This window comes from Osmia lignaria, chromosome 9 (genome assembly GCF_051020975.1).
Source record: "Osmia lignaria lignaria isolate PbOS001 chromosome 9, iyOsmLign1, whole genome shotgun sequence".
Classification (NCBI taxonomy): Eukaryota; Metazoa; Arthropoda; class Insecta; order Hymenoptera; family Megachilidae; genus Osmia; species Osmia lignaria.
This window is the reverse complement of record NC_135040.1, coordinates 7,000,108-7,017,465: the sequence shown is the minus strand read 5'-3', so window position 1 is coordinate 7,017,465 and position 17,358 is coordinate 7,000,108. Positions and strand designations below refer to the sequence as shown.

Below are 17,358 nucleotides of genomic sequence, written 5' to 3'. Positions count from 1 at the left end.
GGAGGCCACGGAACGATTACCAAGTAATCCATGGCCTCATTACCGTGGCCAATTATCGAATGGACCCGTCGACTCTCAATCAACCGGTGGACGAGGACGAAGACGATGATCGACGACGAGGTGGATGACGATCGACTGCAATTTCGATGATGATACGGAATTATCCAGCGCGAAGGGATCACCGTAGCTCGATGAAGGTAGCCGGCTACCTTCGACTCGAAAAACCTCTCTCTTTCGCACCCTCGAACGTTTTCAACAATGTTTCACGACATACATAGACGATCTGTCGCGTCTATGTGCGACACGCGTATGTATGCGAAGCTTTATTACACGGACAGACGTGGTAGAGAAGGACGATCAAGAATCCGCGGGCGAACTTCGTTACGGACCTGTGTGATTTTCCATGCAAATTGAGTTGTTCGCCTGTCATTATGCTAATAAAAGTAATGACGCGTCGCGTATATACGGGTAATGCAGCTGCTGTAATGAGCCCCGGTGCATATCGGCGTCGGAGGTCCTCGCATCGTTCTATCGTCACCCCGGCGACATTTTTTCACGTCCGACACCTGCCACCGAGTAGAAAGTCTTGCGAAATATATCTGTTGAAATGTATAAAGCTATCTGTACACCCCCTAGCTATTACATACTCTAATTAACACGTTAACTGCCAACGGTAGGGCTCATTAAAACATCAGTTATTAAGGATACAATCGGTTAATTTCCATTTCCAAGGGATCAGTATTTTGTACTACTATTTTATAAGCAAATGGGGATAGAATTGAGTTGCTGAAATTACTTAGAAAAGAAAAGTAACGAGCCAAGACGCCGGTAATTATCGCGAATGATCGCAACGATTATTTCGTTAGCCCTTTTTCCTACCGGGAGTTAACACGTTCGCTGCGAGCCTTCTCTACTGGAATAACGAACACGCAAGAAATTAGCCGTAATAAAGATATCCCTCCTCGCATTTACACTTGAACTTGCGCGAACTACGCTTGTATTACATGCCGACTTTAATTACTTTTTAAATTCATGCCATTGTAAAAGGTGCTTTTGATTATGCCGTCTTCTTTCGAAACAAACTTTCATATTTTCCCTAATTTTTTTTTACTAAAGAAGCTGAATCCTCGTTAGGTATTTTCTCACCTGTATTTACTCCGTTCGAACGCGTTTTCCCGCCTAAAGAGGAGTGTAAACGGCGGGAAAGCGGGCGAGTTTTTCCGTGCGCGTGAAAAAGGGGAACGTTACCGAACATCGATGCCTCGTTTCTCACAAAACGACGCTCGTCACCCGTCGGTGCATCGTGGGAGTGATTGCGGAAACGTCTGCCGTCGGTGCCGCCGCCGCCGCCACGTTACGTGCGTGCATAATGCATATCGCGTGACTCCGTCACGGAACCGGACAGTTACAACGTGTACACGCGTAACAATATCGCGTATCAGAGGGAATCTCTCTTTCTCTCGTCCCGGCGTCTGGCATTTTAATCGAAAACCGCGAGGGAGAAATAGATTGGCCGGGCAGAACGTGTATTCGCGCGGTCGGGCCAGCGTAACGAGCCTTTTATAAAATAGACGCCACGTATTACAGTTTCGCCTTTCTCGCCTCGATACAGTCCCATGGGTTTTCTTTAAAACCTGTCAGAATCCATCGCGAAACATTGTATCGCAATTAAAAACGCGAGGAAATTACGTTTTATCCATATACTGGATCTACCTTAATAACGAACGCTTCTCCTTTCTTATCGGATACTCGTTTACGCTTACTCGTTCTGTAAGATGGAAAGGTTCGCGCTGGACAACGATGATTTATCGACGATTTATCATTAATTATAGTTAACTTATGGAAAACTGAAACAAGCGTTAATTGGATTTAACACTAGACTTTTGTTAACTTCAGAAAAACTTGGCGATAATAAAGCGTTAATAGTCTAGCAGGAAAACACTTGGATCTAAGGAAGCTTAATGATGGTTCTCGTTAAAATCACGTGGTTGGCTCGAATCGATTTCTCCCAGGTGCGGAAGTATTTCAGAGAAGGAAAAAGAGATCGACGACGTGGATTAATTGAAAATTCAACGAAAGGCGATAGGTAAAGGCGGCGCGAGCGGAAAAACTACAGCGAGCCAGGCACGCCCGCTGTTTTACGAGCTGCAGCTTCAGCACGTCGGCCAATTACACCTTCCACGGTTAGGCGGTTCCTCCGTCTTAACGGGCAGTTAGTGCCAACATAAATGTCTCTGCCGCACGTTTTTAATTGCCCGCTTATAGCGCCGCTCGCGATATACTCTGGGCGATGTTGAAAAAAAAGGCAAGGTCGCAACCATATGGAGGCCGTTCAAGAGGAAAGAGGCTATTCTTACTATACAAATTACGGCTACAAAAATCATCTAATTTCCAATTGAAATTGTGAAAGATATAAAAATACGCGGTACAATTTTATCGGAATAATTTCTCAGTTAATCGATCGCCACCTACGCGTTCAAACTTTCAAACCCTTACGAAGATCGATGAAGTTGACGATGAGCTGGCAAAGAGGAAAACGATCGATCAACGGGTCGCGATCTTTTGCAGACGAACGGCGCAGGTTCGAGTTTCTGGTCCCAAGGTTGGACGTTGGGCAAATAAGAGAACAGCTTAACTAAGACGTAGCAGCTGACTCATTAACATCTCGTTGGGACACGAGTTCGCGCGTTCCTCGCGAATTCGTTTCCGCCGTGGCAGCGCCGGCCAGCCGACACACCGATATATTTTAATTAACGATTACGCCGTAAATATCGTTTATCGGCATCGTAAGTCAGCCGAGCCGAGGGGATTGTAACATTTATTCTCGTTTTCGGAGGGATCGCGTAGGTGTGACATCGGTTTCTGCGCTGACTGCGAGGGGGTCTCAGGTGGCCGTACGGACCGTTGCGGCCGATAACTCGTCGCTGGAAATAGGAATACTTGAAATTCGGTTATTAATTTCGTTTCGGGGCCCGGCGGGACGCTGGCGACCCCCTCGTGCGTGTCAGCCGGGGTTGGCCCTTCCTGCCTCGCCCTTGGGTCTCCCTTGAGACAATGGCCGCCCGCGGTGCCCGATGTCTCCGACGACGTCTCAGGACCCCCGTCGTGGCAGCGCCGGCCACGCATGCCCGCCGTTTTACTGCTATAGAGACGTCAGATATCCGTCCCGTCATTTCGTATTCCTTCCCTCGCCAGTACCCGAAACCTTCGGAGATGGCTTTTGTATCAACCACGAGACCGATTTTTCTTTCGCGCCGCGTCAAATGACCAATTTCTTTTTCGAACACCACTACCTTTTCCTTTTTCGTAGTACAATTTTGGAAATAATCAAATCAATGTTCAAACGTTTCATCATTATTCATTTTCTCACTATTCGATATACCATATAATACAAATGATCGATTAGAAGTCGATCAAACTGATCACGATAATTTCAAGATCTTAAAGTGCACGGGACGATAGCGGGACGTTCATTATGCAACCGCTAGAGATAATCTTAGGGTGGAAGAGTTTCTCGATAGAGATCTACCGGTTAATTGAGACTTAACCGCGGGCCTCGATCTCGCGATTATACCGTGATCGTTGTATGAGAAAAGACACGCGTGTGCTCGCTTTTAGCCGATCGTTCAGGGTATACGACACGACACACGGCGAACGAGCCGTGCGGCGGATCGAAACCGTACGAAAAAGGAGCTGCTCGTTGGATTTATCGTGATGCATCGGGATACTGACAAGAACAGCTGTGCACGGGCCCGAGTCGCGCAGCGGGAACGGATCCGCCGCGGGAAACAAACGTACGATAACGATCCGCGTGTTTTGCGCCACGTATGATGTTATTGTCGCGATTGATCGCAATTTTCAGCGAAGAACGCGCTACTGATTTATCGGAACGAGACGCAAGAGCCCGGTATACAGAACGCTTCAAAAAAGATGTACCTTGTGAAAATTATAAATTCTTCGTGGGAAAAAAGAAATCGAACGACCCTTTACCATTTCATAATCTAGAGAATTTATTTTTAAATATTAAAAACTGGGTCTTCAATTTTTACTCATACTCTTCACGATGCGCATTATTTTTGAAGCATCCTGTATACGCGCGAGATAAAAAGATAGCGTGCGGGTTTCTGTTGGAAAGCAACAAGTTTCTCGATAAACTGTCTTCAAGATTGTACGTTAAATAATTAGTTGATCGTTCTGAATCGCTTTCCAGGCTTGGTAACAAGTTACAAAGAATTCAATACACGCGGTTTTCACGCAATGCCATGCGACGACTGTTTGCTTGGAAACGATTGATTCGTGCGAGTAATTGTCTGTTTGTATCGTTTCCAATGGCACGTAGCGATAGATACAAAGTATCCTTTACTCGTTAACCGCGCACAAATAACTGGATCATGGGTACACAAGTCGGAAATGATGGATTCGTGCAAATAATCGTCTCAATTTCACTCGAACGCAGTAATAGAAACAAAGTATTCTTTGCTCGTCAAACCGACGGTCTGACACGAATCATCGGACACGTTAACAGACTCGAATCGTACGTATGCAGTGAAATTTCGAACGAGGTCGGCTTTGACGCGCACTGGCAACGTGCAATTTCGAAGGGAAAAGAAAGAATCTGAATGGTACTTACGCCCTGAATTCCAGATGATCCAATTGCAGTCGCCGATGCACCGGTTTGTCCCGATAATTCAAGCGGTCAGCATGAAACGAAGAGGTCGATTTAAAAAGTTACATCAAGAATTCAATCGGGTTTACACGCTGATCTTCGGAATAAATTGAATTTTGAAGAAACTTAATCGCGCAAGTCAGTTTGAGCAAATTCCACAGGCGTGTAAACCCAGCTTTTAAAGCAGCCGCGAAACCATTCGACCGTGACACAATCGAACAAAGATCTCAATCAAAGCTGGTTCAGGCTCGATTAAAAAGAAAAGGTTACACTCCCGAATGGTTTCTGCAAGAAACATGTACTCGAATGATGCAGCGTCGGCGAAGGGCGGCACGAATTGACGACAATGTGTTAATTAAAAACGCGTCCGTCTTTGTTCGACGAACGGGGGAGGGCAAGAAAGGTAAGGACGATCGCGGCGTATCGGTGACCGTGAAACGCCGAATTTCCAATCGGCCCCGCTCGTTCGTTCTACTTTTTTACCGGTCAACCTCCGTCGAAACCGAAACAAACACACGGTGCACGCGGTGCAGTTTGGCCAATAAGTGAAACGCGATACGCGCGAGACTTTTTTCGGGTCTGACCGGGTCCTCGTGACGGGAAAAGAACCCGTTCGTTCATGCTAACTGCCGCGATATACAGCCGATCCCATTCACTCGGCGAAGCTCGATGCCATCCGCAGCAGCGATACTTTGGAACATTTCGTGACGACACGACCGTAATAACCCCATACTCACGGACGTTGGATCCTGGACAGTGACGGTGATCCCGGTCAGCACATGAAACAGAGGAAAAAAAAACAACGGGATACGAGTTAAAAACAGATCCTTCCAGAATACGGGCAGCGTTTCGCGAACCGTTTAATTTCCAATTTCTCCGACGGTTCCAACGATTTCTCTCCTGACACTGTCGATCATCAATCGCTATCAAGGTGAGTTGAAACGAGTGATCAGACATTGGCGTAACTATGTAAGTAGTAAAATAAAATTCCACCACCGACAAATTTCAGATGTATTTATTAGAGAGTGTAATTGGAGGAAGAATCGTTTTTGCCCCCGTGATACGTGCATAATGATCGTTCCAGTATCCGACTATAAAGAAGACGTTCTGTTCGTCTCGATAATTTGTTATGCATACCTCGGATGGACGAAAATTGCGTTTAATTCGACGCTGCTTACGCGTTCGACCGCTGGACCCAGGTAACGGGTAGCTCGAAATGAGTCGGGTTCCAGCATAAATGTAGATGTTCCATTTAAAAAGCCATTTTCGCGTGTTTAGCATAATATGTAATCGCGCGAATCGCTCGCTCCTCGAATTATTCCTGATCCTTCGCCGCGGTTATATTCGAGTCGTTAAAAATCGAACGATGCCCTGTGCCACGTTGGCCGAAAAATGGCCCCCATGCTACTCGAGATCGCGTTCCTGGAACAATTTATACTGATCGAAAACGATCTGTTCCCTCTGTTCCCGACGAAATTATTAAGCCTCGTCAAAGAGAAGTCATGTTTAAAACGATTTTAGACGAGCTACCTTTACGATGACACGGGTATCTCGAGGTAATTATGCAAGATTCGTTGTAAATCTTCGTAATCGATGGATCGGGTTACGATGGACCGGTTAAATTAAAAATTAAACGTGTCCTTTCATCGGTAGCTATCTTGCTTTCAGACACGGCTGAATGGTTTGTTTATAAACCCAGAAAATGTTTCGCGGACATATGTACGTTTTCGACGTCGCGGTATTTCGCGGACGAGAAAACGAGCTGCGGTTTTTCGATTCGGCCGCGTCCAGCAACTCTTGTTCCGTTTAAATATTCCATCGCGAAACCGGTATTCAACTAGCGCGTTTCCATCAGCCGCCGAGTAAATAGCCATTCCGCGTGAGCGTAATTCGTACGGGCAAACGGCCCTCCCGCACCTGCAATACCCTTACTCTTCGTTCGACAGTTTTACCGCCTTTCGACAATTCCACCCACTACCGGCCGATGTACTAGCGATGGGGAAAAAATCACCGCGAAATCCTCGCCGGCGACCGAGTGCCGCGAATTTTATTAACCCCCGGTACACTATACCGCTCGAAAATCGTCGACCAGGCTTGTTTCGTCGTTGCTCTTCCTCTCTATTCCTTTTTTTTTTTTGCATTTGGACGATACGAGTATCGAGCGATTTCAACTATTATAGTCGTCGAAAAAATAGCGAGCAATTGAAATGAAAAGCAACCAAGTACACTGAATAATGTCTTGGTTGCGAATAAAATTTGATGATGAAAATTGCGAGCAACGAGCTTATAAGCAGGAAGGTTTTCGAAGAAAGAGGGGAAGAAAGATGAAGAGGAGGAGGACAGGTGAATGAGTACGGAGAGAATCGATTCGCCGCAAGAGATCGTTCGGCTGCCAGCGGAATTTTAACTTTTAATAATAAAGCGAGGGAGTCTCGAGTTGTTACATTATGATAGGGGTCCAAGAGGAACGGTGGAGGTGAATTAAAGGCGGTAGGAGGATCTGCTTGTCCTCGTCCCTCTTGGCCCGGGCAAACCGCAGCACAGGTACCGCCGCCACCGCGTAATTGCCCGCCTCTCACTTGCCGCTCGTTCGATTGATTATTATTTTTGCGCTGGCTGACCCCGAGCACCTCGATTCACCGTTCGATCTCATCATTAAGAGAACCCAAAAACCGCCTCGAATTACTTTATCAAATTACTTTCCCAATAGAAATCCTAACATTTCTATCAGACGCTACAGATGATTGCCGATCGATCGTTCAAACTTGATTTATGAATTAAAATTGACCGCCTGTTATGGAACACCCTTTACCGACGAAACGATGAAAACTGGTAGCTATTATATGTTCTCAAAGTACCTACGTAGTTCATGACTCGACGCGATTTAAGACGCCATCGCGAGGATTTATTTCACACGGTACCTGTTGGTTTTCAGCATACAAATGTTAACAGTAAAACGACGGAATAACTCGGGAAAGATCGAGCAACCCCGCGCCTTTAATGAACCACTCAGACGGGTTACGTACTTGGATGTAAAAGAACTTATTCGCCGGCCAACCGATCGGTGGCTGGCTATTATCTTCATACACCTCGACCCAGCTGACCTTAATGCATCGAACGTTGCCGCTCCTTGAATGGTGTTATTAAACCGCTTAAAAGGTTGTGCTCTAATCTATCCCGGCTAATCGACGATTCTGCCGGGAATCTGACTTTACAGAAATGCTAAGGTGATTTTCCAAATATCGTGCAAACAAATTAATGGAAGAATAATTCTCTTACGAAACGTTTAAATTTAATACAAGAAAATTATAAGAACTATCGTTACGTTAACGTTCGTGGGAGAAATCAAGGTGTTTCCTTCGTTACTTTAGAACGGTGGAAGAAGAGAAAGAAATGGAAAGGGAAGCTCGTGAATACGCTAATAAGACAAAAGCCAGCAGAAGTGGCAATGATCGAGGAAGTGGCCGTAAACGGCACGCCTCCTCTTTTTCACGCCGCAGAGCGGAAGATAATTCGATTCACGTGGGAGGACTCGAGTAACGAGCGGGTAAACTCGGTTAGCTTTGTAAGAGAAACAGAAACAGCGTATAAACAAAAGCTCGGTGAATGAGAACGTAACATACAGCTTATTATTTTAACTGGCGACGAATTTTAATTACGTTAAGTTTCTCTCATCCTTGATAATATAACAATTTTCACGACGAATTGAAATATAAAGCAAGTTGAAAGTTATTTCGAAGATGCGAAACAACACAGCCGCGACACGTAATGTATCAGATCGATATCGGTGTACCGATTCGATAAGGGAGAATTTATCGCGTCCCTCTAACTCGAAGACGTGGTCGAGAAAGAAGAGAGCTCTAGGCACGCCAACTCCGTTGGCCGTTTAAAGTAAATTATTCCAAATAAATGAGCGTATCCACGCGAGTGTCTACATCCCGGAGACATTCGTTTACTCTTAATTAATGATCCGCCGGCAAGACTGGCGGGATTAATTGCGCGCAATCAGATCGCGGTAATTAATTACTTCGTGTGTTCGGGGCCACTTTATTTCAGCTCGACGATGGAAGCGCAGTTGAAATTGCGCCGAGTTACCAGCAGCAACAGCAGCAATGCCAGCAGGCCTACCAACAGGCTGAAAATATTCAAGGTAAACGTATGTACGCGTGTGTAGACGCGTGTGTACGAGTCGCAGAAACCTGGCTGCCTCTCTGTTTCTACTCGGCCAACAGTCGATTAATCGAGTTGACTGGGGGCAACGAGATCGTTCCTTCTCCGATTGGCTGGCTGGCCTCGTTAACCGGTTCCACCAGACAAATGCAGATAGAGACGCTACAAATTACAATGGTGTCGGCGTAATTGATCGAATCGCGGGGCAAACCGGGGATTACGCGATTACGGGATCACTCTTGGGTATATGCGTGTTCCAACGTGTTGCATAAGCAACACAATCGGGGAAAATTCAACAAATTTATGGCGACTATCGGGCTCCTGGATTTTCCGAAGCTACGACCTATAGTCTTACGTGAAAATCAAACGGGTTGAACCGTGCGGACGGATTCTTGGCATCTATAGAGGGGACAGTGTTAGGAGGGACTCGAGAACTGAGGAAACAGGTCGATTCTTCGCCAATTTTATCGGCGGTCGACGAGATAAGAGAAAATCTGGTCGCTAGTCTGGCGAAAGGTCGTGGGTCAACGAAGTGAGACGCCCACGCGAACGAACCGTGTGAACTGAGGAAGCGAGGACCACGAAGAGAACCGGCTCGTTTCAGGTCGGATCGTTTTTTTTTTTTTTTTTTCGCAACCAGGATAATTAACATTACTGGCGGAAAACTCGTGAATGGAGCGGCACCCGGGAGACGGAAAATTGCGTTACAGTTCGTTAACGTATGCGCTGCGTGTCCCTTGTTAGAGGTAGATTTTGAGTTCGCGTGGGTAAAAAGGAAAATGGACTGGGATGTAATTACGTTTTCAATTATGCCGGCCTACTGTTATAATGACGAGCGATGTCTATCGGGCACCGCTTTCTAAACGAAATGTTCCTCGGTTTCTGGTGCAATCAATTCGTTGATTGCCGGCAGGAAGAGAAAGAAAGAAGGAAAGAAAGAGATGTACACACGACCGTTAAATCCGAATCTCACGCTTTCGTTCGTAATAGCGGCACCCTATCGTACGTGTCCGATCGACACTGGAATAATGTAGTTGTTGCACGCTGTTCTAGTCGACGATTTCTAGTTCTACTTTTTTCACTCCCCCCTCGATGTTCGTTATCGACACTGTTCTATCCACGGAGCTATTTAACGTATCAAGATTAAGAGGATAATCCGATAAATCTACGATAAATGAAATTTCGAGCGTCATCTTACGGGGAACTGTTGACACAAGAAACACCGGCGAGTCTTTCAACAATGTTGCCTGGATTCGTCACGGATAATCATTCCCAGCAAATCGGCGATTCGTTCTTCCCCGGGTCGTGCAGCTTCGCCGATCGATTGGCCGCGCTCGTATTCCGATCGTTTCATCGCTGCCAGGGCTCCAATCAAACAGGCCAGAAGCGAAACGAGCCGAGCGTAACCGACCAACGCGTTTCATCGAACCAAAAACACGTTCCTTTTGTACGGATGCGATCGAGTGACCGGCCACCCCTGGCGGAATAATTTCAGTTTCGTCAGCTCGAACGAACGAGTGCATTCTTCCCTTTCTTCCCCCATTACCCACCCTTCCTGGCTTCGACTAAACCGCGTGCCCGTGGGCGGATCCTGGATGGACCTAATAAATTGTTTGTTGTAATTAAATGAGTTCGAGGGAATCGTGTAGGGCGTTTTACGTAGACAGTTGGAGGGGCAGGATAGGAGCTCTGTATACAGGCTGTTCCGTAACTGGTGATGTTATTTTAAATAAATCGTATGCCAGCGATTTTTCTCTACGTCTGATTATCAATTCTGATAAATTTCCTCGAATACAAAGGCTCGTACGAGTAAATTTTATTCCACATCATTTCACGTAGAATCATTCCGTTGTCGGGGCGACTATAGCACCAGTTACAAGGCAGCCTGTATAAAGGAATAAAGATGAACGGCCTATGGATGGGCCGCTATCTGCGCCGCTGGAACAGAAACACGCTTGTGCCGCGACAGCCCCTGACAAATGACGGCCCGAGCGGGGCTATTGCCGCCGCCCCAGCAACCCCTCCTCTCCTATCATCAACCCCTCTCCTACGATCTCTCTATCTCGTACCGATCGCCGTTCGTGTTGCATCGCGTACCGTTTCGCCACCCCCGAAACCGGGCCCCCCAGGACCATGATTAAACAGGGGGGAAAACGAAATTGAGCGGCGAATATTCCTAGGCGCGCGCGCCACCCCGATGAACTCTCGATTGGCTGCGAGCAACCAGCTACTCGTTTCAACCCCTGGAATTTCCTAGCGGCGAACGAAACTCGGAGAAGAGGGTTGCGGTTGCACGTTAAGGGTTTCGAGGAAAAAAAAAAGACCTTCCATTTGGCGGGAAGAAGGTGTGTCTCGACAGTTTTCCTCTGATTGATGGAATAACAGATGGGTATCTTTGGATTGTCCAAAACTGTCACGGTTAATAGAATTGAATCAGTATTGTCATTTTACGTGACATCAGCTTGGATGATTTACTATTTAGAGGGTAGGTGACATAGGTTCGATTTGGATCGCAATTCGTTCTAATCGCAGCCAGGTTATCCGCGTTCTCCCCTTTTTTCCCGCGGAAAATTGAAGGAAGAAAGGATCGAGCGACGGGAAAGAATATCGCCGGTGAGCAAGTCGCATTCTATTTGATTTGCAATTCGAATCGGTCGCACTCGCGCAACGGGGAAGAGAAGAAACGCGCGAGCGTGTTCGAGAGCGGTTTGCTACCAGGAAGAAGAGAGAGAGAGAGAGAAAAAGAGGAATGGCAAGACGTGTCTTGAGGGTGAAAACGCAATCTCCAGAAAGCGACTATCCCGGCTACACGAGCAAATTGATTTCGCTTCGCGGATCATTTTCCGTCTAATCGCGAATTTGATCCGATTATTTGGTCGACCTAGCAGACAGTACCTGGTTCCGAACCGCGACGCTTGGAAAAAAAAAAATCAAACTAATTTCATTCTGGCAACGGGGATAGAAGTGATTCTCGCCGTTTCAACGTGACCCTTTTACAATCGACACTGCGAACGGTTCGCGAGGGTGACTGGAAAAAAAAAAAAAAAAAAAAAAAAAAAATGAAAAAGCAAGAGAGAGATGGATTTATTCGTGCTATGAGAGACGAGAGGCAGGAAAGTGGAGAGAGAGAGAGAGAGAGCGAAAGAGAAAAAGGCAGAACGCGACGGCCGATGGATTTGACAGAAAGCTTTACAAAGCGCTGTCGCGCTATTTTGTATTTTATTTTCGAGCCGCGCCCGGATTGGACACGGACGTTAACAGCACTCGTTGTAATGCTTTATAATGCCCCGTATGCCTCTCTTCGTCTCTCATCCGTCGCTAGGCTGGATAACACGAGGAAGGGGGGCAACAGGCACACACCATCCGTTGGATTTTTCACGGTAAAATATGAGAGCTCTGTACAGGAAAACAAAGAACCTTTCAGGATACTTTTCGATATTTGTGAATGAAAATCGTATCGCCAATGGAATCGTGACTCGATGTTAACTTAACTAAGATGTAAAAGATAGGAATCGTCGAAATTTCATTGAAATTATTATGAATCATAATCCGCGGTGGAATCTCGAGACGATTCGTGCCTGGCGTAACTCACCGGAAGAAGCATAATGGGCCACCATTTGCCCGCGCGCACACGCGGGCATTATTGCACGCGGTCTTCTGCGGCGCGCGTGAGCCAGCGGTACCGCGCATCTTTTATTCATCCGACAGAGTGGAGCCTTAATTTGAATTGAATAGGATTTATAAATTATTTCAAATTATAGTTGCGACGCATGACCGGTACGGAGAGTTGGAGCAGCTACCGGCTGCCTAGGGACCCTCTCGCCAGTGGCCGACGACACGACGACGATGCCGGTCGCGACGACTTCTGACGACGACGACGACGAGAAACGCTGCCACCGGTACCGCGACTTCTTTTCTTTCTCTCTCGAGACTAGAAACATTCTCTCTCATTTTTCAATGATTTATCGTGTGAGAAGAATAGTTGGTGATAATCGGTAATCAAATTATAAGAAAAAAGCTAGTGAATTTTTTAACCAACCTAATAGAATTTATATTACAATTCTGGACGGGCTGCTTTGCTCTGTTCCGCTCAGCTCAGCTCTATTCCGCTTGGAATAGGCTCGCCGGGGAACAAGAGGCAGAGTCGCGAACCCTTTTCTTACCGTGGCTTTTGCCGAGATTTTCTTACGTAAGCACGGCACCGGCATCTCACGCTGGAATTCCAAGTCCCCCGAGCGTCGTTGCGCTGCGATGTAAGCACGCGGCTCGTGCACCAAGAAGAAAAGTATTCTCCGCCTCGTCCTTCGTGTCTCGGCCCCTCTTGGCCTGAACGCGCTACGTTCGGAAGCCGGCGAGCGACCGATAGGAACGGAAAAAAGACGCGGGGGGGTGCGAGAAAAAGTTGCATCCAGGCCCGATCTGCACCCGGCCGATGCATCGACACACAGACCGAGAGCGTATCCATCGAAACGAGTCGAGCGTGTAACGAGTTTCGAAACGGGCAAAAACCTAGCCACTTTATTGCTCCCGATAGAAATGTATCGAAACGTCGGTAAGCTGACGCTATTTGCCATCCGATAGGCTTCTCTTCCCTCAGCGAATCGAAAGGAAAATGCGATCGACTTTGAAGCTTCCTGGAAAAATCCTTAGAGGGTGGTTGTACCAGGAAAATTCCTCTCAGAATTGAATCGAAAGTTATCCTGCTGTACGCTTGAAACAAAGAGTTCGTGCAGGATGCAGGACATACACGCGAGAAGAACGACTCCTCGTCGTAAATATGGTAATCCCCAAAGTATCAGCGCTACCCGGTGGGTCGGGGACGATAACGACCATTATGCGAATGCTCGACGAAAAGAGAATTAGGGGAATCATTTGTTAGGCGAGCTGTCCGTCGCAGCTGATATAATCCCCGGATGTCGGCGCCGAAAGACACTCCCTGCAGTCTTCCACCAGGGAAGACCAAGCGAGCGGACTTAGGATCTATACGAAACCAGTTTCGGTCTCGGGCACCCGCAAAAATATTTTTTTTCTCTCGAAAAATCGCTGGATCGGATCGATTCAACGAGACCCTGATCCCCGTTCAAGTTTACGCTCCATTCGAGCTGCTTTATCAATTTTGACGAAACCATAACGTTAACGAAGATCGTCGATCGTCGCAGAAATAGGTGTTCGTTTATCTGTCATCGAGGTTCGACGTCGTATCGATCGAGTTAGGATGTCAGGGATGGAAACATCGGTTTTGCCGGGAGAGGCAGGACGTTGACCAGGTCAGGTTTTATTCCCACGGGATGTTGAACGTGACGCTCGGTGTACGTCCCTCGTCCTGAAGGCTCTCGATTCTTTCCCTCGGTCTCCCAGCGCGAGCCGGGCAAAAACCGCGAACGAGCGCTCGCGTTATGAATTACAGATTGGCCAATGCGTAAGTAACGTATCGGAGCATGGCACCGCGGGTAACGCATACCTGTGCCCGCTGCGGGGCACGCCGAGAAGAGAAGAAGAGAAACGACGAAGCGAGCAGCAGGTTGCGGGTCGCTGGAAAGGGGTGAAAGAACGCCTGCTGTCGAGCTTCGTACTACGGGCTGTCGTCTTCCTTCTCGAAGGATAAGAAGGAAAAGGTAAAAGTACATACATACGCGATGCACGGAAACGGAGAAAGAGAGAGACTTCGGGAGGAAGAAGAAGAAGAAGAAGAAGAAGAGCGAAGAAATCTTGCCGCGTATACGTATTAAATATACATATATACGTGTATATACGCGCACTCCGGGATACGTCACCCGATTAATTTGTTGTTAGCAAACAGGTTGGCAAACTGCGAGCGGATGCTGGCTCGAGCAAATAAAGGAGCCTCCATTTATTAAGCCGGCAATAAAATAGCGCTCCTCCGCTCTTCGTTTCGCCGTCTCCTTTCTTCTCTCTCCTGGTTGTCCGTGGGTGGAACACCGTGAAAGAAAGAAGGGGATGCCGCCACGGTGCTTCCTTTAGAAGGGTGAGAGAGAGAGGTAACGTCGGGGGACAGGGACTGATTTATGCGAAAATCGGGGGGACTCTCTGGATCCACGGACCAGGGTACACTGCGTGGAAGTAATGCTCTTCCACGCACGGTGAATCGGGTTAATCCACCCCAAAGTCTGTTGTCGAGAAGCCGCAAGAGGAAGCGCGACGCTCGAATCGTCTAGACTCGTACGGGACTAGCCATAAATAGGACGATTAGCTGGTTGATTTGTTGCTCCTCCACTCTCTCTATCGTCACCCAATTTGGCCAACAACGAGGACCGAACCTGGACGAGGACGATCGGGAAAATCGATAAGAGTGTTTCTACGAATCTCGTTAGAAATTATACATTCGTTACTTTTAATTATGCAAACGAGATTAAGGCGACACGTTTTATCGGCGAACGGATCGATTGCCGCATAGCTAGGCGATGATCGTTATCAAGCATCGTCGTGTGCTAATTTCTAGAGGTTGCTCAACGCGATTCCTACACACGATCCCGTGAAATTCACTGACCAGCTTATCTACGCACTACCGACGATACATCACGCGATTATGTACCACTCATAACGCAGATACATACGATTAATCTACCCCTGTGTACGTAGCCGGCACTCGATGCTCCGGTGAACAGGTTATGGCAACCGTATCCACCGGGATAACCACCCACGTTTAACATCGTTCGTATCGACAATGGATGTTCGGTTTCATTTCGATTAAAATCCCTCTTAACGGGTAGCACTCGTTCGAAATCAACCGAATCATTATCTAAGGCTGCGAAGGGGTTCTTGAGCCCGGAAAAGCGGCGTAACCTGACGTGATCGCGGAATATGGAGATTCCGAAGAGAAGCCAGACTAGGATGAAAAGGGAGAAGGGTGATGCTTGAAACGGTGGTAGGTGTTTCACCGCGTCCCCGATTCCAGCGACGAGGGTACGCCATGGAAACGACGGGGACGGGTCCCATGCTGCGCTAGAAAGCATATATCCTCCGCTATCTAAATAATTATCGCGGCCATTACCATCACGTGGCGTTGTCCGGTGGAAGCAAGGACGCGACAGTGCGCCCCACGCCGCAATATGAACGAGAATATTATGTATAGACGTCGCGCGATCCTCTCGCGACGCGTGTGTGAGTTCGAACCGTGGTTCGTTCTTCTCGGCTACCGTGTTCGTAGAAGAGGATCAAGAATATGACCGTCTACCCGCTGTTCCCGACGCGACTCGTCCTCGGTACAACGATTTTCGACTTCCAACAGTGTCGCGAGACGAACCTGCTCTCTCTCGCGGCTTATTGATCGCGCCACTTACGCCGACATGTGTCCAGATACTTATCGTAAGTCTTGTACGCATACCGTGCAACCGTGTCCGCCGTTCCAGCGACGCGCCCAGACTACCGGCAATTCGAACGAACCTCCTGCAACGCCAGACTCATTTTTCCAAAAAGATTCTGGCCTCTGCGGAGCTCCTACGGATCCGTTTCGCTCCTAACAATGTATCTGATTCGCGCACTAGAAGAAGGCTAAAAAGTCACAAGGGCAAGGGGAATAGTCCGTTTGCAAAGAATTGGGCGGTGTGAACGTACGATTCCCTTTGCCCCTGCGACGTTTTACCTTAAGGGAACTCGGCCTTCTTTTGGTGCGCGAACTTTATCATCGTGCGTCGAGGAAATTAGAATGCTTTAAACAAGCATTTCGCGTGACACGTAACTATCTCGGTATCAGAGAGGAAGAGATCTGCCAAGCATTCAAACGTCCAGATTACCCCGGAGACACGGTGCACAGAGGAGGACGCCGTAAAACAGAAGGAACTCCGGTTCCCCGTGGAACACGCGGGACACGAATACAACATTAGGGGGGTATAGAAAATTCCTGTTCACCGAAAGAGGAATATTTAATTCAAAGGTTAGGGAGAAGGAGAGGACGGAGGAAGAAGAGAGGCCTGCGGGTGAACGCGTGAAAGAGAGATGGTCGCTTTTGAAAGTACGAGAAAGAGGTTTGCGGGGTGCTCCTGGGTGCTCCAGGTCGACTGGTTGGCTCTGGCTCTCGCTCATGCTGCTCCCTCTCGGCTCCAGGGTAAAGGCACCGCCAATTAGCTCGAAATAATGAACGCATTTCGGCGTCTTTTGTTTTGCTTCCGTTCGCCGCCTAGCTAGCTAACAGAGCGCCCCGAGCGATAGCGTGGCATTACAATGGAGGAGATTCTGTTTCAGAAACTTATCGTGCACCAAGACGACCACGAACGTTATGGTTACCCTCCCTCGACAAGAGGTGGAAAAATAGTCAGAGGCAATACCGAGTTAGCCTGTTACGTGGAAAATAGAATTGAATTCTGGTATATGTAAAATAATGAAACGAACCGAATGAAAGGCAGGCCAGAACCTCGTGAGGGAAGAGGATATTAATCTCGACAAAATGCTACTTTCCTACGTTAATTCTCTAGCTTTTGTTCGGTCGTGGGCGTACGCGTGGGCGTACAGCCGTGACGAACGAGCACGTGAGCAACTCGCAAGCACAAGCGTGAGAAATCAAG

General features: G+C 47.6%; 2 protein-coding genes across 7 annotated transcripts in view; both read right to left on the bottom strand.

Annotated features, from left to right (window-relative positions):
• The window catches only part of LOC143305243 (uncharacterized), a 141,141-nt gene that overhangs the window by 27,138 nt on the left and 96,645 nt on the right, over nucleotides 1-17,358 (bottom strand). The window lies entirely within an intron of this gene.
• Nucleotides 1-17,358, bottom strand: part of LOC117606896 (sosondowah) — an 82,373-nt gene that overhangs the window by 16,094 nt on the left and 48,921 nt on the right. For all 4 annotated transcript variants that reach the window (XM_076690248.1, XM_076690249.1, XM_076690246.1 and 1 more), the window contains one exon: nucleotides 5,404-5,415. In XM_076690248.1, the coding sequence (XP_076546363.1) occupies nucleotides 5,404-5,415 (12 nt within the window). The remainder of the gene's footprint in view (nucleotides 1-5,403; nucleotides 5,416-17,358) is intronic.